This window comes from Xyrauchen texanus, chromosome 35 (genome assembly GCF_025860055.1).
Source record: "Xyrauchen texanus isolate HMW12.3.18 chromosome 35, RBS_HiC_50CHRs, whole genome shotgun sequence".
Taxonomy (NCBI): domain Eukaryota; kingdom Metazoa; phylum Chordata; class Actinopteri; order Cypriniformes; family Catostomidae; genus Xyrauchen; species Xyrauchen texanus.
Window position 1 is genome coordinate 27150996 of NC_068310.1, and position 26468 is coordinate 27177463.

General features: G+C 36.5%; 1 protein-coding gene across 4 annotated transcripts; it reads right to left on the bottom strand.

Moving 5' to 3' along the window:
- Positions 1-958: 958 nt before the first annotated feature.
- Positions 959-25136, bottom strand: LOC127628735 (phosphatidylinositol 4,5-bisphosphate 3-kinase catalytic subunit delta isoform-like). 4 transcript variants are annotated; one of them, XM_052105578.1, is made up of 23 exons: positions 24921-25136; positions 23742-23913; positions 23270-23498; positions 22392-22618; positions 20385-20564; positions 19322-19477; positions 18339-18428; positions 15761-15979; positions 13898-13994; positions 13548-13678; positions 13340-13390; positions 12950-13117; positions 12276-12397; positions 10579-10722; positions 10384-10483; positions 8160-8338; positions 7522-7622; positions 7317-7395; positions 6670-6837; positions 4780-4903; positions 4325-4470; positions 3661-3793; positions 959-2552 (listed from the first exon to the last, which is right to left on the bottom strand). In XM_052105578.1, exons 2-23 carry the CDS (start codon positions 23880-23882, stop codon positions 2418-2420), a joined length of 3120 nt encoding a protein of 1039 aa, XP_051961538.1. In that variant the 5' UTR covers positions 23883-23913; positions 24921-25136; the 3' UTR covers positions 959-2417. The 4 variants fall into 4 exon arrangements, with proteins under 4 accessions (XP_051961538.1, XP_051961536.1, XP_051961537.1 ...); XM_052105576.1 differs by having other exon boundaries at positions 23742-23916; XM_052105577.1 differs by having other exon boundaries at positions 23742-23933.
- Positions 25137-26468: the final 1332 nt, after the last annotated feature.

Genomic DNA, 26468 nt, shown 5'->3' on the forward strand with positions numbered 1-26468 from the left:
TGACGTTTAGGCAGTGTGAACATATCAGACACTACTGAACCCTTTTTGTTCACAGTGCACAGAAGCTGTAATAAAATATATTTAACATAGGCATAATTTAGAATAAACAATTCAAGAGTTCAAGTCAGATAGTTCATGTTTCTTAGGGTTAAAAGATATTACTGTACTTGAAACCTCCACATTCCTTTAGACTTCCTTCAACTGAAATAAAACCAAATTATTTGCATTTACTATAGCTATCACCACTGTTGCATCTCAAGCAGATGTTACGGAGATTCCCAGCAGACTCATTTACTGTACACTTCACACAGGGAAAGCCTTGTTTCCCATTGATTACACAAAGAATGAAGAGTCATGTAACTTTCCGTTCCCGTTTTCACACCCTTAATTACATTCAAAAGCTGATCAGGCTTATTTAACTTCCTGACCAAAATGAATTTAAGTTCTGCATGCTAATTTCCCAGGTAGTCAGCACATCCACAGACCACCCATGCCTAGTTAAAATCTAGTTCCTTCGAGAATATTTCGGTTTACAGTACGTACACTTTCAGTATAATTGCTGTGTACTTACTAAGAAAGTACGGAGTAATATTAGGTAACTACATGTACTTAATATGAGTTAAGTTTAGGGTTGGGATTAGGTTTAGTACCTTGTAATTATTTGTTGTTGCTGTAACTATATAGTAAGTTAATGTAGAACAGTACTGTAAAATAAAGTGCTAACACTATTTTCCCTTTACATATTTAAAGGGACAGTTCACCCAAAAATAAAAATATTGTCATTAAACACCCTCATGTTGTTCCAAACCCACATCCAACATGAGGATGAGCAAATGATGACAGCATTTTCACATTTTGGGTGAATTATCCCTAACAAAAACAGTGAGTTTTCAGAGTGAAACACTGTTTTAACAGCAAAAATGTCAAATAATAATCAAGCCCAGTTCAAGAATGGCTTTTAGAATCAATAATTTATGGCAAAAACAAAAATGGAAAGCACACTTCCATAATTTGCATCTTTTAGGTCTTCATAAAAAAGCATTTGTCATGTTTAAAAACTACTGTAAAACAAGTAATACACTTCTTGATCCTGAAGATTCACACTGTGAAATGGTTAGAGATCATAGCACACAACCAAAGACAAAAGAATGATGGCTTGCATGAGAGGTACACGGTTAGTAGTCCAATAGATATAAATCCAAATCAAAGCATTTTTCAGTGCACTAACTGCACTGAACTCATAGGTCCTGGTCCTTACATTATTAAAATTGGCTTTTATAGGACTTTTATGCATATAAATATTAAATGGATTTGAATTTATATCTTTAAATCTCTTCTTTAAAAATTCACATTCTAGAGGACATTTTGAAGATTCAAAAGAAACATTTATGCATCTTTTGAGAAAGTAAGGTATACTGTATATCTCTTCATGAATCAGCTTGCAGTAAATGTATACCGTGGCTATACATTCTAGAACTGTTTAAGGTTTATCCGGAAGAGAAAACACTACTTTGAATTAGTTGATATTCAAAATAGGCAAACAATTAAGATGCACAATTTTCTACAATGCAATAATATTTCTTTTTCACTTTGCCCTGATTTATAGTACAGCAGTACAAGGCAACCATCCTTTGAATTTAATTCATGAAGCAAAAAGCAAACTCTTTGGACACATCTGGGTGGCTTGTGTCTCATTCTAAAGGCACAGATTACCCCACAAATACAAAATATTTAAGGCTCATTTTGACATTGACATAGAAAATGTCTTCTCATATACTGTAAACCACTATACAAGGAATTCCTGATTAACAATTCCTATTTTACAAATAATTCAAAACAATTAATAATACTCTGCAATGAATGTAAATATATGCATGATACACAAAAAACACTATGTACAATCAAATACATATAAGTAAACTGATAAACAAAAATCTCAAAACTGAATGTAAACGATATGAAAACACAAAAAGTGTTTTCTTCTCCTGAACAAAAGCTACTTGTTATTTATGCTGTACAGTTAGAAATTATAAATAAGTTTATCTCAGTTGCTTTGAGCCTTTCTCTGTGCAGTATTACAGAAACAAACCAGTGATGCTAGATCAATTAGTGGCACACAAACACGTAATTAGTAGCTTGGATCCCCAGAGTTTAGCGCTTCAATTACAACAAATGAAATATGAAACGGCTCTCATTTTCAAATAGGAAGTCTCACTAAAACAAATCTACAGTATATCATTATTTACTGTTAACTTGCAGATGTAAACATTCTCTAAAAAGCTGCCAATGTGATCTGTCACCTACAATACAGCAGTGCAACTACATATTCTGTTCAAAGCTGCATGAGTTTAACTCATAACTCAGCATCAAGAGGATTTTGGTGGCTCTCCCGTGGTAGATCATGAAACAAGTGCCGTTTATCTGTTATCTTTGGCAAATGAGTGCATCATCCAGTTCACCTTGGTTTTCCAGCTCTCTCGTAGAGCTTCATTAAATTTCACTTTAAAGTTCTTCAGTGCCTCCTCCTCAGATTTCCCCAGCGCCAAAGAGTCCTTGGAGAAATAAAACAAGTCAATCCATCATAATGAAGGAAGAATGCCACCATTGAACATACTGTCAATCAGTCTAATATGCGAATGACTTGTCCTCTAGTGAATCATTAATGTTGATAGCCTTGTTCTAGGTAAATTCTGATATACGTCAGTCCCTTTTGTCATGAACTAGAGAAATCGCTAATATTGAAGTCTTATGGGTACTAAATTGTCTTTATTACAACGTGCTCTCTGGAATACTTGAGATCGGTCAATCACGGCATTTAGTATAATAGACCGTTGTCCCATAAAAACTATTTTCTACATACTGTAGCTGTGCTAGTTTCAATCAAATCAATATTTTGTCCATTTATTGTTTGGCAAGTGAAAATAATAGGACCCTGATTCAGACTAGAGCTGAATGATTAATCGAAATATGAAATAGTGCAATTATCGAACTGAAAAGGCAGTGATTTAATGAATTGGTTTGCACATGCTGTTCGCTGGCTTACTGTATGTGTGCAACGTTGTTCTCTGTTGTGTATTTCACATACTAAAGGCATGTTAAAATTTACAGCTCTCTAGATTCAATAATTGCACATTTGTGTAATTCCAATCATGCTTGGCCAATCCAAATATAAAGTAACCTCATAACACCAGGTTTTTGTGAACAGAAGAGCGGATGGGAGCATTTATCTCCATGAAAAGGCCATTGTCAACTCTACTACAAACAGAAATGTCTTCCTGTACCTTCACAATTAAAGCTTCTAAAAATAAAGGCCAGCATAGCAATCACACATGCAGGTTCCATAAATATGTTACTGTTTTTTAATAATAATAGTGGTTGTTTCTGTTAATATTATAGAGAAATATATTTCCATAGCAATTTCTTAACTTAATAATAACTTATTAATTATCATTCAACTTGTCATTAAAATGATATTAACCATATCGCAGTTCAAGTTGCAACTGCAATATTTCTAAAATAATCTCAATTCGATTTTTTTGTCCAGATCGTTCAGCAATAATGTGTGTCCTTCCACACTTTAAGGGGTTTATTTTGCCATAATGACCAGCTGACTATACATTATCATTGCTTCTATTTCTCAGTTTAGATCATAACATATACCTTTAGGTACTGGATGTCTTTGAAAGAACTGAGTTCAGGGAGACCTGCAGCTTTCATCAAGGCAAAGAGATTCACAAAAAGAGTCCCATTCCGACAAAGGATCTTATAAGCTTGTTCACAGTACTGCCGAAACCTGGCAACGATAAGCACACAAACTTTTTTTTAGCCATGCATAATATATAATCCATCCCATAAAACCTTTCCTTTTTTGAACAGTTAGCAGAGTCTGGGGTAAGGTTTTCTACATTTAAACTTCTGCTCTGACTTAAAACTCGATATTGCAGTATTGGTAATATTTGGGAATCCTAGTTGAATAATTGCTTGTGATTTTCCTCATTTGTAAAATCACTTTAAAAAAAAGAAAATAAAGAAAACAGCTAAATTATTAAATGTAAAATTTAGGCTGGTGGCAGCCAGTTAAATAAAGATTTGGGACAGAAAGCATAAGAACAGTAAAACTGCAGTATATGGTAATGTACTTTTGTGGAAACAGTAAAAAAAATTATTACAACTAATTGCTCTTTTTGGATGTATAATGCTAGTTAGAAAGGAGAATTCTCTAAATGGAACTATTAAATATGGTCTAATGACAACGATGTGTTGTCGATTTGGAAATTTAGAAATGAATTACTTTTAGGTTGTTTTAGGAATTCTATGCACTGACCGTTCAAATTTCTCGCTGTTGTTGGTTCGTCCCTCCTGAATAACATGGACAAAGTCATATGTCAGAATGAAAGGCACACGTTCCCTGTTGATCCCAAATTTGCTCTTGAAGTTCCCCAAGAAATGACCGAAATCTATATGGAATAACTGCAAAAAAACACAGAAAAACCCAGACCATTAGTATTCTATACTGATGCTGTACACCGTACTGTAAGACTCATTCAAATGCTATTCTAAAACGATTTATTTAATTCTAAATCAAAGACTATTATAAAATGAAGCAATCAGATAAACTGATAACACTGAACATGTTTTGTGTATGTTAAATATGATCTGATCATCTCTATACTGTACAATGACACTACACACTGGTGCCCTATTGTGATTCCATTTATGAATACATACAACATTGCTAACATGCACTCGGGAGGCCCATGAGTGCAAGTGAAATCTTACCTGGCCCGTTTCCCTGATCATGATATTGTCACTATGACGGTCCCCTATTCCCAGAACATATGTAGCTACACAGTAGCCCGCACAGGAAAGGGTGAATTCTTCAATGGCTTGATCCAGTTTATCCCTGTTCAGATCAATATAGAAAGAATAACATGTTTTAATTCTTAGTAACCAATTCTCTTCCCTACTACCTTCCTGTTTGCAAACCTGCTATTGACACGTACAGGGATATTAGGTTTGTCACAGAAGGTTGCCTTGCTCATTAGTGTTAAACATTTTCAGATAAAGCTGTGTTTAATATTAGCCGACTCAAAAGGTAAATCTAAATTGATGTATGTGTTTTGTTTTATACACTCATCCCTCTATCCCTGAGTGCAACTTGCTCACTAATGGTTAGCACAGCAATTGCTCCAATGATAAAGCATATGCAGAATACTCAAACTGTATTATATTGGTCCTCAACCTAGACTAAAGTAACCCCCAAAACAACAACACAAAAGAATTTCCTCAAAATCTCAACATAATGAAACATTAAACTCTAACAAGTCTTCCATTTTATATTCATCTTGCACAAAGACACATAAAATAACACTTTATTTTAACACCATATCGAGTCCCACGTAGGCTAATGCATGCTGGGAACATGTAATCCTCTGCCCAGTTTCAGGTAACCAAACAAAGACTGTTGTCCCAATGCAAATGGATTAAGTGGTCAAGACACTTTGAATCAACTAAGTTAATTTAAGTTTCCTTGTATACATGAATATTTTGAGTAATATGAACATGGGAGGATTTAGTAAAACTGATGATATGAAAGATCTTTTTTTTTTAGTTTGCAGAACAAAATGGCACTCATACAAATCAAGTCTTTGTAACTAAGGGTATCTGAGTAACTAAAGCTTTATACCTAAATAGTGAGAATAATTAGTTCAATAATCAAATATCTCTTTGTTTCTTAAAGAAGTACAAAAATGATACAGCATCCAATTTGTGCACAAAGAACTGAAACTATAAGAGTCCCAGATGTAAGTTATTCCTTACAATATAGAATAACGTTTACAGTAAGCGGACAACCACTGGACAGAATTGGATATGTCCACAGGGGGAATATATCCATTTCAAACAGGCCATCAGTGCTCTTTTGCTAGTCTTCTGTAGTCTAATTTCAGGAGTTCACAAGGTTATGTGATGTATAAAGGCTTGTGGACAGGGCTAGATGTTCTATGCTGTCTGTTATTGAGAAACTCTAGTATAATGGAGGATTAAGCAGAAGGAAGGACACTAGAGAAATTGTGTGTATATAGTTTATAAAGCCAGAGTATTATGATTGATGTTGTTAGGTGCTCACATGATAAAACATCACACAAATTATATAGAAGGTCAGTAATGACAGCAAAGTGAATTCTGTGATTAACAGCTGATCTTGAGCGGTTATAGCGTGTGTCAAAGACACAAAAGACTGCTTCTGGAAAAGGTTATATTAACACAGCATGACTTTCTCTCACCCTTACCAGATGCCTCAAACAAGAAGACTGTGTGTTATGCAGTGGTTTCATCTAAGTTCAGCTTGTATCTCAGTAGTTATCAAAACAAACACAACAACTTAAATTTGCTTTAGTGGAAATCACCTGCAGAAAACAAATTAAATTGCACACGCAGCACCATGGACGGTAAATTTAGTCTTCTGCTGCATCTTTCACAACCAAAAAGCCTTTGATGTTACACTATAGTGGTTGGTAACTTGGGTGCTATAAAAGTTCTGACACACTACTAAGTCAAATGAGAACAGAAAGGTTTAACGGTACCCCAGCCAAACTAGTCGCATGTCATCCACTTGCTTGCTGCGTTCACACAATGCGGTCCGTTAGAGGTGGAAAGTATGTTGCTCACCCTGGATTCTTTGATTTGAGCCAGTTGAGAAGAGCGTCCTTGTTGAAGGCAGCAGTGGCCGCACTGTTGCTGTTGTTTCTCTGGATGTTGGCGATAGTGTCTGAGTTTTTCACCACCTCGATAAGACCCGTCTTGTTCCCAGTGGAAAGACATCCGTAGGGAAGCATCCTAGCACCAAACAAACAAACACCAATAGAAATGATTGGTTCATTTGAATTACCTGGTGCCCATTACTGATAAACCACTAAGTTGGGGGACATTATTTAGTATTTCATAAGAATCCTCTCAAAAATCAACATAATGAGGGTGTGTAGGTGGCAGTGTTGGGGAGCACCTAAAGTCACTATGCTACTAACTTAAAGATTTCAACCAAAAATCAATAAAGAAGTTCAACAAAAATGAAAATCCTTTCATCATTGATTCAATCGCATGCCAATCTAAAACCCATGACAGCTTCAGTCACCATTCACTTCAATTCAATGCTTGATATGTGAATATTCATAATAAACAGGAGGTGGATTTTCTAGAGTTTTGTATTAGTTAAAATGCACATTAAAGTGATGGAAACAGTTTATTCCCATATTGATGACGTGTTTTGACCAATTGTAAATATAGCAGCTATGTGGAACAAAGTCAGCAATACAAACCTGAGGTCAAGACCCTCTTTCTTCCACAAAACATCCATTAGCTGAATCATTTGAAGTGTTAGCATGTCCTGCCTCAGATCTAAAAAGAAAAAGGTCAAGGTCTAAATCAATTGCTGGTTTATTGAAAAATGAAAAAGAATAAATTGTTATTATGTGTGTGTGCCTTGAATGACTAAAAAGAGGTAGCATGAATTTGTCCTCCTACCATCTCCATTCTTAAAGATAATTCCCACGGTGTCATACTTGTTCTTGTACATTAGCCACAGAGGTTTCATCTTAGAGTCCATGAACTTACACTTGTCTGCACTGAAGCGAAAAATATTAGCATCAAGAAACGGCGCATATACACGAACGCTTTCAAAATAGCTTTTCTTTCTAGTTGTTTGTTTATGACTTGTACGCAATGTTTGTCGACTAAATGGCATTACTGAGAAGCAAACTTAACCCTGTTGTTTCGAAGATGTAGTTACTGTTTACAATAATGAAAGTGTGTAATACAATTTTTAAAAGATATCATGAGAGATTACTTGGAAAATGTTTTACACAATCATTACAGCCATCGCAAAATCACACACTATCTGCAGCACGTCAGCCAAACAGGAAAATATCATTTAACATGAGAAAACTATCACTAACTAAGATCTGACCCCACTGCCTCAAAAACATATTTTTAAGAATAAAACAAAACCACCATTAAAATAAAATATACTGGGTTGCATGTTCCCGAAAACCCGTGGTGCACAAATTACACACTACAGCTTTAAAGTGACAAACATGGCCATCTTTCCTGCATTCATGATTATAATCCACATTATTACATGCATTATGATATGTAAGTGGTACCAGAGTTCACACAGCAGGATGCTCGGGTTAAGAGGAGACACCACATCGGAGAGCGCTTCCATGTAAGTGTCCTGTTTAATGCACACTTTCATGTCTTCTGTAGTCTGTACCCTGGTCGCCTTCTGACTACCAGACTTCACAAAGTCATTCAGAGCCTTCATCTTATTCAGAGCCTCATTCTATGAGAAATACCAGAGCAGACAATTAGTACATACTATGTGTAATAAATATACATACAGTGGGGTTCAAAAGTTCACACTGAATACTTGGACTCAAAATCTACTATAGACCTGAACATAAAGAAAGTTTTAGGATTTTTAAAACAAAGAACAGTATGTGCAGAATAGTGCAGAAATAGTTAAGACTCATAGTCAAGACTTCATGGTCACTGATCAAATAAGCTAATTTTTTGACAGCTAACATGCTAACTCCTTTGTAAGAGGTCAGATTTCCTTGCTTCCATTGAAGCACACAAGATGCTCATGGGAAAATTCTCAAATCATGTTGGATAACATGGATCATCATGTTTTGCATTCCAGCTGGAGTGCATGCTGTCATGAAAGCAGAAGGGGAACATACCAAATACTAGGAAATTAATTACAATTTCCACTCAATTTCTTGTACTAATAATATAATTTGCACTTAAAAAAAAGCATGTTAATTGAATTAGAAAAATACCAAATAAAAGCATTTTCAGAAGTGCACTCAGCCCTTGCTTTGATCCCCACTGTATTTGTAAATCAATACGGTACATGTACAGACATATTAATGCAATCCTATATTTTGTCAGTCAAAGAATTTAAAGCATCAAACAGTTTCACCAAAATCTAGACAGGGTTGTGAAAAATCAACAACATTTTAGGCAATAAGTAAAAGCAGTAGCAGCTGCAAACTTTTCAGTCCTTGGCTATTATTAAATATTCAAATGAAGACAGTTTCTGATCACAGTTACTGTGGAACTGCTGCTATAAAGAAGAAACATATTCCAGCACCAATAGACCTCATTCACTAGCAGCATCTTTGATTTTTAATGGGAATGACAATGAGGCTGTGAGGGATAAACTTCTCTTCAATGGCATGAATGGTATAAAGCTATATAAAGCTCCAAGATAACATCTGATTCTCCATTCTCCATTATGCTCATGTTGTCTGGAGTTCTTTGTATATTGAATGTTCTTGGACAGATATTTTATCAATGTTTTGTTCGTGGAACGATCCACATAAACATAAACTGCAGTACAGCCCATTGAAGAGATGGTAAGTCATCCCTAACAGCCTCGTTGTCATTCCCATTAAAAATCAAAGATGGCCCTAGCGTGAATAAGGTCTATGAGCAAAATGTAGCCTATGACTTCACTTACTATATTTATACATGTACTGTTGTTCTTGAAAGAACGGGCACTTTCCACCAAAGCGTATTCCAAGAAAGTACACGCTGCTAAGTGACTATTATCAGAACAAATAACTGAGAAGTGCCAAGAAGGGCACCAGAGATCATGATACAAAAGTGAATAGTTCACATTAGGCCACAAAAGACAAGTCCATACAGATGCGTTGAGTCAGTGAGAGTATAGCTACAGTATTAAAATTTAGAAGTGCTGATGCCAAGTACAGTTCATATGCAACTTAAATGCAAGTTCACATTTTTGGAAAATATAGAGTAGATTTTGAATCCTAGGTTTTCAATGGGTACTCTTGAAAACCTTTGAACCCCACTGTATACAGCATATAATTAAAATATGTGTGATTCCTCAAGAAGATGAATTTCAAGAAGTGTCTCGAGACTGAGGCATGAAATGAGTCAGTTTCCTTTGGTTAATAAAGCAGCATTATCTGATGGATGGTTAAAGGGCATGTGTAGCAAAAGCAGACGAGCAAGTGAGGAGTCTAGTTTAATAGTGTAGCAGCGAAATGACTAAAGCTTAGACTAGAAAATACAGTAGAGTAGGGTTCGAGGATGTGCATATTACTCAGTAGATTACACTTAGTAGCCACTGATACAAATGGTAATATGTTCAGATACTTCTGAGACAAATTCAAGGAGCCAGAAAAAGCAATTCTCTTCATATATGAAGCACATTTCAGACAAATTCAAAGTGCTTTACATGGGCTTTGAAAAGTGAATATTAGAATAATTTAACAATTAACAAGGAAAGAAAAATACAAGACAAGAAAAAAGTACAAATCTATTGAAAATGTATTATAGTGAATAACTGCAAAACACCTGCTTCAACAAGCTCTTGATGTGATAGATGCTTCCACGACAGTACGCCTCTAGAATCAGTCCAAATCTCAAGCTGACAGAGGGCACGTGCATTTCTGACCTTCAGAGAGAGCAAATCAAAACAAAAAGACACCTGAAGGAATAGAAGGACACGATAACTGTAGAGCACTATAATACTGTGAAGCCAGATTGTACCTGAGGTGCCAAAATAAGAAGTGACCTATCTTCCTGTTGGCCAGTGCTCTCTCAAGAAGAAAACTGGTCAAGTCACAATCCAGATAAGATTCGTACTTCAACACCTGCACCAGTTGCAAGAGGTACTGAAAGAGCTCGTCATCCCTGTGTTAAAAAAACAAAACAAATATTATTGCATATTTATTTGCAGATTAACAATTTTTAACAGTATCAATAAATCACTATTTTGATTATCCAATTAAGTAATAACTCTGTTCAACTGTGAATGATCTTGAAATGTCCAATATCCATTTAATCTTATTGAGTCTAATTCACTAACCGTTTGCATGCACATCCTGTATCAGAAATTATAACTCAGTTCGCACCTACATTTTTCCTGAATATTTATTTAAAGGGAGAGTTCATCCAAAAATGTATTCTCTCATCATTCACTCACCCTCATGCCATCCCAGATGTGAGGGATTACAGAAATTCTTAACAGAAATTAATATTTTCAGAAGACTATCTCAGCTCTGTACATCCTCACAATGCAAGCGAATGATGGACAGAACAAAAAATATATAATACAAAAAAAAACAGACAGCATAAATGTAATCCATATAACTCCAGTGGTTAAATCTATATCTTCTGAAGTGATTCGATAGGTGTGGGTGACTCCAGCCAGGTCTCCTAAGCAACCAAATTGGTTGCTAGAGAGGGTAGGGTAACATGGGGTAACTTCCTTGTGGTCGCTATAATGTGTGGTTCTTGCTCTTGGTGGGGCACGTGGGGAGTTGTGTGTGGATGCCAAGGAGAATAGCGTGGGCCTCCACACACACCATGTCTCCGTGGTAACTGAGATTCGTCCTCAGCCACCCAGATTGAGTCACTATGCCACCAGGAAGACTTGGAGCGCATTGGGAATTCCAAATTAGGGAGAAAAGGGGAGGGAAAAAATAGAATGCAAATCACCCAAAAGTAAAATAATAGTCCAAATGGATTTAACCTTTGGAGTAACTTTTAAGCAGACTTTGTGATTTGTGGAGCTTCAAAGTTCTGGTCACCATTTGCTTGCATTGTATGGACCTACAGAGCTGAGATATTCTTATATAAAACTACATTTGTGTTCTGCAGAAGAAAGAAAGTCATACACATCAGGAATGGCATGAGGGTGAGAAAGAGATGAGAACATTTTGGGTGATTCTCGCTGAAAGGAGGAGGCGAGAACCGGCATGGCAATATAAATAATATTTTAATGCTAAACTTAAAAGATAAAAACACACAGTCCCGGACATGCCCGTAAAAGATCTCTCTCTCCCGCAACATCCTCCGCAGTTGGCCTTTATCCCTCTCGGAGGCTTGATTATCCTGATAAGGGACCGGGTGTGTAGAATCACGACCCAGCCCCGCCCTCCACCCTGCCACAGTGACCTATCTTTTTAAGACCAAAATCAGCTCTCTTAGACTATGATCGGTCCTGTGACCGATGAGTTTGGTCCAACTATGCTCAGATTTAAAAAAAACAAATTGCAGTCTAAAATTTACATTAAACCAAGTTACTTTGATGCCATTTTTTCAGTTTCAGTGTTGGTGAAACCCATCAAAAACGTTAAAAACAATATAAATAAAGATGTCTTCACAAAACACCTTTGATGAGAATAGCTCTTGAGAGAAGAGATGAAAGAGCATGTGTTGATGAGAGAAGCAGTGCCACCCACCGTAGCTTCCTGAGGCAGCGGATGGTGAAGGAACGGACATGAGGGTCAGGGAAACTATAATCCAGAAGCTCTAAAGCATGAAGAGCAGGCAAGTCTGGCCATTTCCACAACAAACAAACCATCTAAGAAGGGGGAAAAAACCTGCATTGAAGAGGTGTGCGAGTTTCTCAATCAATTAAGTTAGATATAATGCATTTTGGGTCATGGTTGTGTAAGCTGTTGCTCAATGAGTAAATCTAACTTGAGGCAGCAATTCAAATTAAAACAAAATGTTGTCACTTGTCTTTGTCATCCAGGGTTCACACACCTTTGGTGTGTGAACTTCCATGACTTTTCCAGTTTTTCGTCATTATTCATCATTTACAGTATTTGAAGCCACCTACAGGTATATGTTAGTTTACCCCTAGTTGACAATTTCCTTCTAGCAGATTTACACATTTAAAATTTATCTTACAGGAAAACAGAACAAAAAATGTTGAGGACTCATGTTGTACTGTACAGGTTTTTGTCCAATCAAATTATCTCTTGAATGAGAATGTCTCTCCCCCTGTAACCAACTAACAAGTAACAATTGAGGGTTCACAGCTGTGACATAAACTAAAGCCTATTGGGTATTTATTTATTTAAAAAAGGGACATGCGTTTCAATACAGTTCAAGCAGTGCTTCATCATACCTGAGCCACATCTTCATGTTTATTCCATTTGGTGATGAGCAGGAGTTTGGGCAGACTCTCTGGGTAGCGCTGCCTCACTTCCCCTCTCAGTTTCCACAGGAGCTCCTTCTCATCCTCAAAGAACTCGGTGTAGTTCTTATTGTCCACTATCTCTCTCAGTTTAAGGTGCTGAAGAGAGTGAAGACAGAATTAGGCCAGAATTTGCTGGAGGCTGAAGTCTGTAGTCTTTAGTGATCTGAATCCATAACTGAAACAAGTTTATTGCCTCAGCCGACCAAACCTCATAATTTTGCTTTAGAAATCCAGGCCCTTTATTTAGTAACCATTTTGATCATGACTTATGTATCTGCATTTCTCCCTTCTAACAGACAGATTAATGCAATTTCTCACCTCTTCTTTTGTAGCAATGACCTTTTCACCATTGAGCCCCAGCTCATTTAGCTGAAAACAATAAGATCATAAAGCCTGAATTAAGAGCTACAAAACAATATAAATTACAACCCATAACATTTGCATAACATTTGTCTTATGCAATGCATAACATTGCATAAGACATTACAAGAACCTACAACCATTATGGGGAATCACAAAAAGGCACCTTTTCAATTGGAGGATAGTACAGAGGGTGTGGTCTGATGTTGGGAAACCAAATCAGGAGGCCAGCAGTGCTGTCAATGTTTGGATTTTTCTCCACAGTGCCCATAGGATTCAATAGATCACCTTTATCATCTGAAAATGAAGATACTGGCCTGTTAAAACCAAATGATTGGTTCCTTATCCTAATGTCTGTGATATTAAACAAGACTATGCAAAATAAGCGAACTCTGCCACAACATTTAGAGCATACTTTGTAATCCCTCCAACAACTACTGTAAGTACTGCAGAATCCCTAAAATATATTGGCGACCAAAGATTATACCAAGAGAATCAGCTTTAATTAGCAAGTACCTGGAACAGATGGCCAGGTGGACAGGGAAAATTCACCAGTCTTTAGCTGGTCTTTATAGTCAAACACCATGGTGTTAACCCAGGCCAAAGGGCAATCCTGTGGCAAGAGAGAGCATTTGGAGGTATATTAACCAAATTGACATACACTTTAAAAAAAAAAATTGTGACTTAACATGGGAGAGGAGGCCGGTCATTCAGGTCAGGTATCGAAATTTGCATAATGACAGTATTAAATACTAAAAACAATTTACAGCAGTACAATACTGTCATTGTGCAAATTTCGGTAATTAACGTGGGCTGCATTTCTTGAAAGCATCGCAAGCTTAAGTTGATTGTAGAGACCATTGGCACCAATAGTTTCTGTGATCAACTTAGCTTACGATGCATTTGAGAAACGTAGCCCTGGATGACAATGCGCCACATTTTAAGACATAGAAGTTCAGTCAGTATGACGTAAAGCATAGAGCATTTTGACAAGATTAAATAAATGGCATTTGAGTCGAAATTCATTATTAAAACATTATCTGCAAATTTTTACATTGCATTAAATTATACATATACAAATACATACTGTTAGAGTAATGCTACATGTATGAACTAGAAAAACAATTCAATTGAAATTAATATGCAGACTTCAGAAATTAGAATGAGACACAATAACATATAATTTGGCAAAAGTGTTTGTTTTGAAAAACTTTTTTTATTTTTGTCCATTCTCATGTCATCTAAATTGCCATTTGTTTAAATCTGTTAACTCTAAATCGTAGATCTGGCTCTAGACCAAATCAAAAGAGTATTTCTAAATGTAAACTCTAACTTCAAAGTCTAAATGTAAATGTTTTGTATAAATCTAGAGCTAAACATTTTTAAAACCTGTTGATGCATAGGTAGCACAGACAAAAGCTATAAGATTCATAAGCCAAATGGACGCACACATTAAGATTAAATATTTTGACGACGGTCAAATATGGGCTTCCGCCTGTATAACTTGAGGACAAAAGAAGGAGATGGAGAGACACATTTTTCTCTCTCTCATGTCTCACATCAATGCATACTTCTTCTCTAGTTCACTGAAAGAGAAGCTACACTGAAAGCAGAAGTAGGTGCTTTGGCATTGAACCACAGCAGCACACCATACACACACAAAAACAACACACTGACACCTGGGAATTTTAACACTGCAGCTTTGGTTGACACTGCACGCTACATGATGGTGAGCCCCGAAGAGGTGTGTAAGTGAGTTCTGATTTGACTTCACCTAACCTTTCGAACGTTTAACTAAGGTTACTCGCATTAAGGAAGCAATGGACCACAACATCCTGTTATGAGTGTTTAAATATTGCATCATGCTAACAATGATGTGCATTTTTCCGAGAGATGGAAGGTTTAATCAACACATATCTGCAATCTAAATATAAAACTGTAAATATAATATATTAATATATTCATAATATATGTTATATATATTGGGAAATAGTTGTAGAACACCCCTTTTGACCATTTCATTATAAAAAAAGATGCAATGAAAGTGAATGGTGACTTGATTCTAACATTTTTCCTTATATCTCCTTTAGTGTTCACAGAAAAAAGAAAGTCATATGTGTTTGGAATAACATAAGGGTGAATAAACAATGATAGAATTTCAATTTTTTTGGTGTACTATCCATTTGGTTCCAAATATCAATTTAAACTAAGACATCCTTTATAGACTTAAAGCAATATTTGCCATGAATAAGTTCAGCATTCATGCATGTCAAACACTACAAATATACCATCTGTTCTGAGTCAGGTGTTTCATCTCTTGTCAGTCAGTCTGTTGGATGCTAAGTGTCTAGTTTTCTGTTGAGATGAACTGAAACATACCGCTCTTTTGTTTTTCTTCTTCGTAGGGCGCTTCTTGGTCTTCTCGATGACACCATAGAGGGCAAAGCAGAGGCGGCTCATACGAGGCAGGTCATTCACACTGATGTCGAACACTAGTTTCTGGTCCCATACTGGTTCAGAGCAAACACTGACCTCATTACTGGTCACCACCTTGCAAAGGAGTTCACTGCCGTGGAAAAGGCCAGCCTGAACCACAAGCTAAGAGATAATGATAATGATGTCATTGTGGAAAAGACCTCAAGAGATAGGAAACCTGCTTTAAAAAATGCTTGAACCAGCCTAAACTACTTTGCTTGTTTAAGATGGTCTTAGCTGGTCTAACAACTCCTAGCACCCCACTAAAACAAGCCAACAGACCGGACCAGGTCATAAAACCAACTAAACCCTAACAAAAAATAAACTGTAGTGCAAGTGTGTTAAAGTGGATGCAGTATTATTGCAGTAATTGAAACTGCAATAATACTGTGTCAAAATATCACACAGAAAGAAAAAAAAACTGCAGTTATTTTTTGTAAGGGAGGCCAGCAAACAAGCTCAGGTTGGCTTAAGATGGGGGGGTTTTCAGCAGGGAATAAGTGGCAGTGGTGGCTCAGCGGTTAAGGCTCTGGGTTACTGATCAGAAGGTCGTGGGTTCAAGCCCCAACACCACCAAGACACCACTGTTGGGCCCTTGAGCAAGGCCCTTGAACCTATCTGCTCCAGGGGCGCCGTATCATGGCTGACCCTGCACTCTGACCCCAGCTTAGCTGGGATATGTGAAAAATAAATAATTTCACCATGTATATGCAGAAATGTATGTATAATGTGTGACAATTGGTCAAATTAAATTAAATTAAATTAATTACATATTACATTCATATTACATATTACATTTAAAACAGATCTAAACTTGGAGGGGGAACTTTCAGTTGTCTGAAAATGAAAGAATGTATGAATGAATGTACATTAGTGAACAAATGAGGAAGTGGATGAGCATCTGGCAGAAAAAAAAAAGCTAGTTCTTACATGGGACACAAGAGCTAGTAACTATATCTGAGTAAACGTGATGCTTTGAGTCAACACTAATGTTTGTTTTCTCTTTCAGTGGTTCTTTATGTTAGTTTGAAACATCTAGTTGAAATTTAAGTTTGAATATTTTGGGGGGAATTCTATACTCCAAACTGTAATCCACATACTGTATACTCTTAATTTGCAAAAGCTCTTGGGTAATAAGTGGGCATAATAAAATCACACTGGCCTACATTCAGAAAAGGGTCAACTAGAAAATTAAGGTAGATTTGAGCAGAAAAGTCAAACAGACTTCTTAAAAAAGGGGTATTTTCCAATAATGTCAGGTTGTCACATGTTTTCAATGCTGTAATTGATTCAGCATTCATTTCAAATTCATTTATTTTTAAAAAAATTAATATTTTGAATGTTACCTTTTCCATTGTTGCCGTTTCGTGATTTTCTGCTTCATAATGGTTTTACTTTTTACATTTAACTGAAAAGCCACTGAATGACCTGTAATAGTCTGTTTAATGGCAGGTTCCCATTGTGGCGAATTACCTCAAAAGGTGAACATAAATAAACTGAAAAAAAAAAAAAAAAGGAAAAAAAAAAAGAAAGACAGAAATCTACTTACAATGCAAGATTAAGTATTGTTAATGTTTGCCACATAGACTTCCAGTGTAAGTGTGTAACAGTCAATGCAAGTCGAAATGAGTTGCAATTATTTTCTGTGGTAATTGACAGCATGCCAAAGATGCAGTCAATCGAGCTTTTCCTCTATTCTTTTAAGAGTAAAGCCAGTAAACACAGCAAAATATATTTTTCTCAATTATTATTTTTGTCTTGTTTTACAGCAAAAACTTCTAAAGATCTTTAAACAAGATCAATTTACTAAAGAAGCAAAAGTCATAGCATATTAAATCTTGTTTTCAGAGAAAATATGATATTTTACTAGAACGCATACACATGCAAAAAGATTTAAACAATACAGTGAACAAACAAAATCTGAATCTTCATGCTGAAACTGCTAGTTCCAGAGGTTGAAAGCCAGAAACAGTTTGTTTTGAGAACAAATGACAAATTCCACAGGAAGGTTTTGCATGATAAAATGCTTTGTCATGCAAACACAGCAATCTAACATTGTCAACCAATGCAATAACTGTTCCTCAGACCAGATTAAGCTACAAATTAAATTTAAAACTTGTCTACATGAATTTCCCATGACTTTTTAAGGGAAACAACTGTCTAATGTCTGTTCACTTCTCTAACAAGCAAAAATGGAGATGCAAGTGGTGAACACAAGCAACAGTACTGGCCTTTTCTAAGAATTCAGACCCAAGAGAGAGAGCCGTAAAGCCAGATAGTCACTCCCCACTTCCTGTTTTGATGTTTCACTTAACCGCTTCTGATGAATTATGGGAAATATGTGGTCAGGGTCACATGACCACAGTGTTCAGGATTTCAACCTTCACTGCCTGCCATAGTTGAGACGCTGAACAACAGAAATCGCATCCCACTAGCGATATACAAATGCAGATAAACAAACAAGTAAACAAAGTGCGCTTACCTTCATGCCCTCATCTGCATTCACTCGACTACCCTGTAAAAGGTGTATGCAGAACGACTCCTGGATACACCACAGCGACGATGTGTTTTGCTGTTGAGAAAAATGTTTTACGATTTGTATCTTAGCATAAGAAATGTACACGTTTTCCTTGTTTGTTCATGTCTATGCACGTTTGTAAACATGCTCTCCAGTTACAGAGAAGCCAAACCCAAATAAAAGAAGAGGAATGAAGCTGACATAACGTGGACTGATGGCTTCAACATAGGCATTTACCAACGATTAACAACCTCAGAGCTCTTTGAAGGTTTATAAGTTAACGTTAAAAAATCAATTAGCCTATGGAGAAAATGTATGGGATTTTTACATCCAGAACCAGACTGCTCACTTTTCTCTGATATGTCTTCAAGATATGCCTCAGGTCCCTCCTTCGGGGTAAGTCTTTGTTATTTTTCCACCAGTTAAATCGTCTGCCAAGCAAACATTATGAGTCTAATTGTTTTTAAAAGTAATAGCACACCTTTCCTTAACATGTCACATGACGTTAGTAGCACAAATGGTGCGGTATGAGATTCGCACACTGAAGTTTAATACTTGGGGTTCGGGGTTTGTTTAAATCCCTAACCCAGAGTATGAGCAATAGTAAATGTCTCCTTTAGCGATCACCACTAATGATATGGCATAAGCAGTTATTCCGGTTGAACTTCCACATTAAATATGTAAACAAAATGTATTCAAATTTGTCTTGTAGCATGCCACTATTATAATTGAGCCAGCAGGTACAATTTTATTTATATACTTATTATTTCAAAACATATCTATGAAGGGGTAACAGAGGGCCAAAAATTCATCATGAGTAAATTATTATCACATTGCAAAGCCGGTTCACAGAGGTCGAAGCCTACAACACAAGTTAAAAGAGGAACATGATAAGTAGTTTCCCTGTTAATGACAGATCATGTTCTGGTGTAAAAGTGCTTTCTCACCCTTTTCAGAGGCAGCGGGGGTGGTTTGGACTGAGCGCGAGTCCTGGACACCTGGTTACTAAGACCACCCTGTGCCTCCTGGTACTTGATGATGGCTGAATGGTGTACCATGGTCAGGTGCGGGGTATGGTCTCCATTCAAACATGAAAAAATATACTGCAACATTTGAAAAATAAAGAAAATTAGCTTGTGAACATGTGGTCAAAGTGAGCCACAGTGGTCATATGGGACATGCAGGTTCGAATCCAGCCCACACCGTGGCCCGATCCCATTCTCCCAATTTCTCCAATAAAATGCCAAAAAGCTAACATATTTTTTTTATATAAATAATGATTTCTCTCTGCTTTGGAAATGTTAGGCAATATGTTAATCTATTTTCCCATAGAATGACAGTAAATGGTGACTGAGGCTAACATTCTGCCTAACATCTCCTTTTGTGCTCCATGGAAGAAAGTCAGTCACACGGGTTTTGGAACATGAGGGTAAGAATAAAAAGGTCAAAATAAATCAATAAATAATAAAATTAGTAGCACCCAAATGCAATACAGCTTGAATTAATTTTTCTTTTCTCAAGTTATGATCATTTGTAATAATTTTGTAAACAGATAAACAGAGACAGACAGTGAGGAACGGAAATGGTAGCAGAGGTACAGATGGTTTTATCAGTTCCTGTTTTCCAAAATATATACTATTAACACCGGACCAGATCCAGTACTCCTGTAGTAATCATCGTCAGATCGCCTGTTCATTTTGAATTAAATCATATTATCCTGACTGTAGCTGATGTTTTGAAGGCTGGTCGAGGTCTATGACTCATTTCTACAGGTACTGGCAGTTTCTAAATCAACAACTGCTTCAGAGCCTTTGACTGTCCGTTGAATTCAAATCTCTGAAGAGCTTTAAAAATGTTAATAGAACTAGCAAACACTGGGACAGAGTATAAAAAGACATGAGCAGGGGTCAATGAGAGATGGGTTGTGTCTGCATGACTGGAATTTGCAGAAATGAAAAGGGGTGCTTTTAAAAGACTTTGAGATGTTTACATTCATTTTCATTGACTTACTTTGAACTGGCATAGTGGATATTTTCCATAAATGAACTCCATTCTCCCATTAATCTGCAGGGTGTAATCCTCTGGCCTATCCTGCTGTGCTGATCGGAACACAGTGGATTTTTTTCTCAGGGCGTTTCGTTTGAGAACCATTGGCAAGTCCAGAAGATCTTGCTGTAAAACAAAGGTCTCCTACAAAATACAGGTAGAATGCACATATTAAGGTGCTGTACTGTCATTAGATAAAGATAGTTTAGATATGGCTATAGTTTAGTATTTGGGGTCTGCAGGGGAGGGGGGGAGTGAGAGATTGGAGATTGTGAGAAAACAAATCTCACTGAAAAACATGGCATCCAGTACTCTCTGTTCCAGAAGCATTTTACTAATTCATTTTCTTCCTTTGCATTTAAAAAAAATATTTTTAATAAAAAAATCTTTTCAAGCAAAAAGTGTTCAATCAAAACATGTAATTTGCCAAAACATGGCAAAAACATACAGCACTTTATATATATATATATATATATATATATATAAATTTAAAAACTGAACTATTCATTCCATAAAGCTTTGCGAATTATGTAATCAAACCAGAAATTATGATCCAATATGGGCTAAAACTTCATACTCTTATGCCATCACAACTTTATTATAAAATATGACATACTATATTAGAAGCATTGCATCTTTATTATAAAATTTGGAACTATTGCATACACAAACACTTGCTGAGAATGCGCAGCTGTAAAGTTGATTGGAAGGAGACAATTACGCCATTACCAATGCTTTGTGTGAGTGGGTGATCACTGTTAGTGTGATTCCCATTACCATAGTAACGGCAACTTCAATAGGGTCTGCAAAGAGTTTGCATTCATGAATGAGGTCCTTGGTTCAAAAGTGTTGGAGAAACCCTGCTCTAGCTCTACTAAAATTGAAGTTGTCACCCTCGTACTGATGTAGATTTTACTGACAATATTAAGATACATTTTTCATAAAGTGATTGTTTTTCTCTTGTTACTGCCATGGTGAAACAGTTTGGCTTTTGATCCATGTCATACTGGACTGGAGTTCTCTTCTTTTTTATACATGTTTCAGAATCTCTGTTTCAAAACATGGTTGAAGCTCATGTGAGTGGGTGGAATATTGACAAGCAACACAACACATAGTAGGAATACTATGAAAGACCTCTGGAAAACTGGTTCAGTGAGACCGAAGTGTGCCTACAGATGCTGCTTCAGAGAGACATCATCACCATGTCAAATGTCTCCTGACTGTTACGATTTGTGATTTCAAAAGGCACAAAATATGTCTGTCTAAAATTTAGTGAATTCAAGATTACAAGATAACATGGTCAGCACAAACCAAATGTAGATACAGTATATTGAATTATAGTGAAGTAATTAATTCACAAAAGATTCAATTGTACTGTAAAAGATGTGAAATTACAGTGCTTGCAAGGCATCAATGTATTGATATATTCCTCAAAACATTCTAGTAAGGGATTTCTCTAAACCCCAAACCATATTTGTTAAAATTATGCATAGAATTCAGCCCAAACTGCTTAACATACAGACTCCATTTATACTTTTAAGAAAAAATAAGATAAATGTAGACAAGTGGATTTGTAAACATTCTACTGCAAAATGTAAAACTGAAGTTTGAAAATAATCTAGTGATTTACAATGGTTGAAGTTTTGCCAATCAGAATGTAACCGACAGCAACGATGTCATTGTAATATTTGCATACCGAATTATGATTGTTCTTCATTCTAAAATCTATTTACATACTGAATTGTCATTAGTTTCCTTTATTGCATTTATTTAACCATCTATAGCTGCCTCTACACTGCAAAGTCCATGTAGGATGAGTGCCATTAGTGGCACGACAATGGCTAGAGGGCTAAGGCAACATTTCAATTCCATAGAACCAAAGCCTAAAACTTTAACACAAGCATTGCATTGAAATTTCATTCAGGAAAAGCAAATTGATTTTATTAGGAATCAATATAAAATATGACTCACCTCACTGCCTTCAAACTTCACATTGATAAAGATCTTCTTAATACTGTGTGATTTCCCAGACTTTGCCACTAAACTGCATGGCTCTAAGTCACAAGGAAAGTTGTACTCCATCCACTGATACCATGGCAACACTTGATGATCCTGAGCACGTTCTTCACAAAATGTCCGCATTTTGGTTCGGAATTCATTCACCTCATGGTTCTTCTGAGAGTCAAATTCATGATGACCTATAGAGACAAGGATTTTAGGCATTAAGGACAAGGTGGGTTTGCGTGTGCCAACTAGCGGTCGATCAATATGTGTTTTTTTATTTAATTTTACATGCACATACTATAAAGAATGCAGGATGGCATGTGAACGATATTATATATATATTTTAATAATATCGTTTTATTTATATATATATATATATATATATATATATATATATATATATATATATATATATATATATATACACACACACTTTTTAATGATAGCAAATAAAATGTACACACAATTGATGATCTTCGATAAAACGACATGTCCTATTTATTGTTCTATAACTATTGTTTACAGTCAATGAAAGTGAATGGTGACTAAGACTACCATTCTGCCAAACATCTTCTTTTGTCTTCCACAAGAAAGCCATAAAGTTTTGGAACAACAAGAGGGTATGTAAATAATGAAAGAATTTGAATATTTGGGTAAACTATCCATTTAACCTCAAGCCTGCATTCTTACATAAAACCAATTCAAAACCAACCATTTGTTTCAAGAAACACAAATCCTTCTTAATTGTTGAACAGCTGCCAAAACTACATCTATCATCACTGTGAGCTGGCTGTGTAGCTTCTGAGATCAGCTGAAGACATATAGTTCTGCAGTATGGAACAGACCTTTCCCTATGAGCAGACTGATCTGGGTGTTTATGAGCTTCTCGACTCTGTCTCCTTCTCGGGCCACAAGCCTGAGAATTGGCATGAAGGGCCGAACGTCACATAGGCGACGCTGCTCGTCTTCCAGCTCCTCCCGCTCGGCGGTCATATTAATACATGTGAAGACATAGGCATCCGGGTCACTCAGGGCACTGAAGAGAGCCTCGCTTTTGGCGTTCTTCCACACCATCTAAGACACATGCCACGAATAAGGGTTAAAATGCGTCGCAATGGTTTTGACAGCTGTTTCAAAAATTCTCTACTTTTGTTATAGGGCATCCACAAATATTCAATTTAGCTATTATTATCCATAAAGTATTGTACTATTGTGTGCAACCTCATCAACTCAATCAAAAAATGTGCAGTTTACATTAAATGCTTGAGGGAAGTTGACATGTAAACAGGTGATCAGTTGAGGGGGGGAGCTCCTCACCTTCTTGATGGTACTAATGGTGTCACTGCACAAGACAGGAAAGCTGAGGTAGATACCCGTGGGGAGGAGGAACTCCATGTTGACCTGTTGCCGACCCTCCCTCTCCCACACATCCTGCATGCCGTAAACACCCGGCGGCATGGTGCAGGACACTCATCTACAGCCAACCCCACTGCTGTACACACACAGACACTTCAACACAAACCATACAACACTGAATACACATTTAATGTTTACAAGCTGTACGACCCATTAAACCAATTACACAGAGACAGGAAGAGCACTTAAAGACATTACATGAATAGTCAGTGAGAAAAAAAGAGAGAATATAGCACACCCTACATAATAAGACATTAAGCTTGTGTAGCATATGTTCACAGAATCATAATATGCCATTTATAATAGCTTGATCACTTAACCATGGTTTGAATCTGCTTAAGTCAAAAAGAGCATTTCATATTAGATGATATAGTAAATAAAGCCAAAATAAACAGTATTTGCTAAACCTCATGTAAGGTAGAGAGCTCATTTAATTGCACACATTTGTTTCTATGGTCACTACAATGCAATAGTTATAATTTATATAAGATTACCAAAGACAAAACAACTTCAAATTAATTTAACAATGAACAGTATACAAAGCAGTGAGTTCAGTTGCAACGAGTTCATCGGTTACTTTCCCACATGAGATATAGTTTATTATTTTAATTATATTATATTAATTATGTTGTTTATATATGCACATAGCCTAATGCAGCTCTGTGATGAACGGTAGTACTTTCTAGGGTTATAAAGCCGGCAGGGGGGCCAATATGCGAGAAACGTGGCGCACATCACCATAACAATTTCATAGCGCAGATGGTTATATTACTACATTTTGAACTATGAGTCTGGCGACTATATTATGTTGTAAAAAATAATAATAATAATAATAATAATAATAATAATAATAATAATAATAATTCCCTGCAATGAAATATATATATATTTATTGTATTTCATAAATGTATGAATGACGCATTCATGTTTAATGTATAATGTTAAGTGTTAACCGGTATGTTTTCGCATAAGCCATTATGAAAATCCCTTTGCGCATTTAATATCGCAGCAACGGGGAACGCGAGACAAAATATGTTAGTTACAGTTTGTAACAGTTTGAACTTGCCTTTAAAGCCTCACCGGTTGTTCATTTCTTCATCATCTTCAGAATCAACGATGCTCCCTTTACTTTGACATTGAAAATGGAAATCTTCCTGACGTGTGAAATTCTGAGGACAGTATTAGAACGGTCTGCTTATTTTTGACGCGAAATGCCAGCTGATTTGTTGATTATCCTTTAGAGATTGGAAGTATTAAAGTGTCTGTCTGCACTGCGCGTTGTGCATCCGCGCCGTGTGTTCCTAACTCGTAGGGATCATCAACATAGTGTCACTCTCTTCCTTCCTTCCTCTCTCGCTCTAGTCACGTACAACAATACCAATAATCAGCAATTTCTGCCTTTTTTTAAACTCACTTTCGTACAAAGGGAAGGGTGTTCCTCTATGCGTTTTCAGTCAAATATAGCATACTGTTATTGACAATTTACGGCCTCAAATGAACTGGCGCCATTTTTCTACACGACAGAAGGATAAATTCGAGTTACATTTATTGCATACGTCATGAAGGTTTGCGTTTTTAGAACGGTTGCAAACAAATGTAACGGTCCCTGATTGTGTCTAGCAACGTCTGGCTTCCTAATCTTGTGTTTTTCACCGGTGTCACTTACACGTGTACATTCATTTGAAATCTGGCTGTTGTGTTTTGCAATTGTTAATAATTATCTAATCGTAATAGGCGATACACCTAGGTAATTATCTTCTTTTAATTTGTGTTAGGTTTCAGATTTGATACTCGATATTAAGAGTCAAATATTATTTTAGGATTCTACATTATTTACTTAAAATTGTCTTTGCATGTATGTGCTGTTCATTGCTGAGCATATCAATGAAGCAGTAGTATGGGCCGTTCAGACCGAACGGGTTAAAATAGACGCAGCGCAACGAGTAGGCTAGAATAGAACGCAGCTGGTGTCTCGAGACGCGCTTGAAGTTGTTTTTCATTTGAAACTGCGATAGAAGCTGAAAAAGCATCGCGACACAAAGATGTCCGTCTAGTGCAGATTTAGATAGAAAAACAATTGGGAAACAGCGCAGACGGGCACAATAACACGTTCGGTGTGAACAGCCCCTCATTCGGCCCCAGTTACCACGTGATATGAGAAGCTTAAACACTGTACTTTTACGCCCCGTATTATTTGGCCAATTATTTCCTAAATTGAACAGACGCCTCTACATGTGAGAGTGAAGGAAACTCATTCTGGATCCCACTGCCAGAGAATTACGATTATAAATCCATGGGAAAGTCACTTTAGCCGTTCAAAAAATAAGCCTGTCTGCTTTCAATAGATGTTGGCAAAAGGCTATTACTTTGGTGCTGAAAAGCAATATATATATAATATGCACATTATAGATGGTACCCTAACAAACAAATGTGATAAACTCTCAGGTAAGAATGATTTGGAATGTATGTATATATATAAATCAAATAATCACAAACACAAAACATTGGCTAATTTTCCAAATAGAGTACAGCATACCCTAATACTAGCCTCACTCATCAAAACACTGCTATGGATCTAGAACTGCATGGAATTAACCACATATTGTTTTATCCTCTCCACACACATTT

What these genes read in the sequence shown, in the direction of transcription:
- LOC127628735 (XM_052105578.1), bottom strand. Translation starts at nt 23,882, where the DNA reads ATGCCGCCGGGTGTTTACGGCATGCAGGATGTGTGGGAGAGGGAGGGT. An exon ending in AGAAGAAAAACAAAAGAGCG is followed by an intron (nt 13,995 to 15,760) that starts GTATGTTTCAGT and finishes CTCTTGCCACAG; the next exon opens with GATTGCCCTTTGGCCTGGGT. An exon ending in CACCTGGCCATCTGTTCCAG is followed by an intron (nt 13,679 to 13,897) that starts GTACTTGCTAAT and finishes CTTCATTTTCAG; the next exon opens with ATGATAAAGGTGATCTATTG.